This window comes from Neophocaena asiaeorientalis, unplaced genomic scaffold (assembly GCF_003031525.2).
Source record: "Neophocaena asiaeorientalis asiaeorientalis breed wild unplaced genomic scaffold, Neophocaena_asiaeorientalis_V1.1 scaffold87, whole genome shotgun sequence".
NCBI lineage: Eukaryota > Metazoa > Chordata > Mammalia > Artiodactyla > Phocoenidae > Neophocaena > Neophocaena asiaeorientalis.
In genome coordinates this window covers 5,988,851-5,989,952 of record NW_020175432.1, presented here as the reverse complement: position 1 = coordinate 5,989,952, position 1,102 = coordinate 5,988,851, and the positions used below count along the sequence as shown (strand labels likewise).

Below are 1,102 nucleotides of genomic sequence, written 5' to 3'. Positions count from 1 at the left end.
GGGCGCCCCCCAGGAGGGCCGGGGGGGGGGGCGCCCTGGGGAAGGGGCAGCGGGCTCACCTGGGAGGCACTGTGTCATGATGGCAAAGCCAATCCAGGACCCCACCTGTGGGCAGAGCAGGCAGGGTGAGGGCGGGCAGGGCTGGGCAGCCCCAGCTGTTCTGGTAAGGGGATGGGAACCACACGCCAGTGCTAGAGGGGCCTGGAGTAAGGGGGCACTACACGGTGAAGCTGCCCCTCAGCCCCCAACAGCCACAAGCCCAGCTGGACACCTCCCAGGCCCCACAGAGGCCAGTCTCTCCGTTTCCAAATGTTCTGAGTTCAAACTGCAGAAGCAGCTACGGAGCCAGGCACCGCCCCCTCCCAGAAGCTAGCCCTCCACGTGGGACCCCAAGCGCCAGGAGGGAGAGGAGAGGAGGGCAGACCCTCACCTCGTAGGTGTAATTGGGACAAGACACCAGCAGGAAGAGCCATGTGAAGGGGTTCTTGGTGGGGTATGGGATCTTCCTGGTCTTAGACCCTGGGAGGACAGGACAGGAGTGAGACCCGCTGGCTCAGCGTGCCCAGGGGGGATGGCCATCCCCCCTGCCCGGAGCAGGCCACTCACCAGCTGGCCGCAGGTCCCGCAGGGCCATGTGGATGGAGAAGTTGCCGAGCTGGCAGATCTGTTAGAGAAGCAGGGTCAGCTCGGAGGCGCCCCCCAAACTCCCCGCACCCTGTCATCCGTCCCAGCCTGCTTACCACAAAGATGGCGAGCGCCAGTTTAACCTGCTGAGCTCCGTAGGCTGAAGAGGAGGCAGAGAGGGGAAGCCCGTGAGGGGAGAGCCTGGGGGAAGGGGTGTTCACAGGGGGAGCAGGGTCCGAGGCCACTTACTTGGCGGTGTGTAGAGAGGGTGGTTGATGTAATAGGCCATCCACGCGGCGAAGCCCCAGTAGTAGGTGCAGTTCTGAAAGGGAGCAGGGCCGGGGTGGAGCCTGGCCCAGTGGAGGGCAGGACCCAGGTGAGGGGGACCAGGGAGGGTAGGGCCGGGGCTGAAGGACCCGGACAGGCAGCTGGGGGCTCACCTTGAAGATGTTACGCAACGGCATGGTGCCGTGGGAGA

General features: G+C 65.2%; 1 protein-coding gene across 1 annotated transcript in view; it reads right to left on the bottom strand.

The window, feature by feature from the left end:
* TECR (trans-2,3-enoyl-CoA reductase) overlaps positions 1 to 1,102 on the bottom strand; it is a 28,975-nt gene that overhangs the window by 430 nt on the left and 27,443 nt on the right. Inside the window, exons 7-12 of the mRNA XM_024767474.1 lie at positions 1,065 to 1,102; positions 874 to 946; positions 741 to 784; positions 607 to 664; positions 431 to 519; positions 60 to 105 (exon numbers count right to left, since the gene is read on the bottom strand). The exon at positions 1,065 to 1,102 is cut by the window's right edge and continues 65 nt beyond it. Coding sequence (XP_024623242.1) covers positions 60 to 105; positions 431 to 519; positions 607 to 664; positions 741 to 784; positions 874 to 946; positions 1,065 to 1,102 — 348 coding nt within the window. The remainder of the gene's footprint in view (positions 1 to 59; positions 106 to 430; positions 520 to 606; positions 665 to 740; positions 785 to 873; positions 947 to 1,064) is intronic.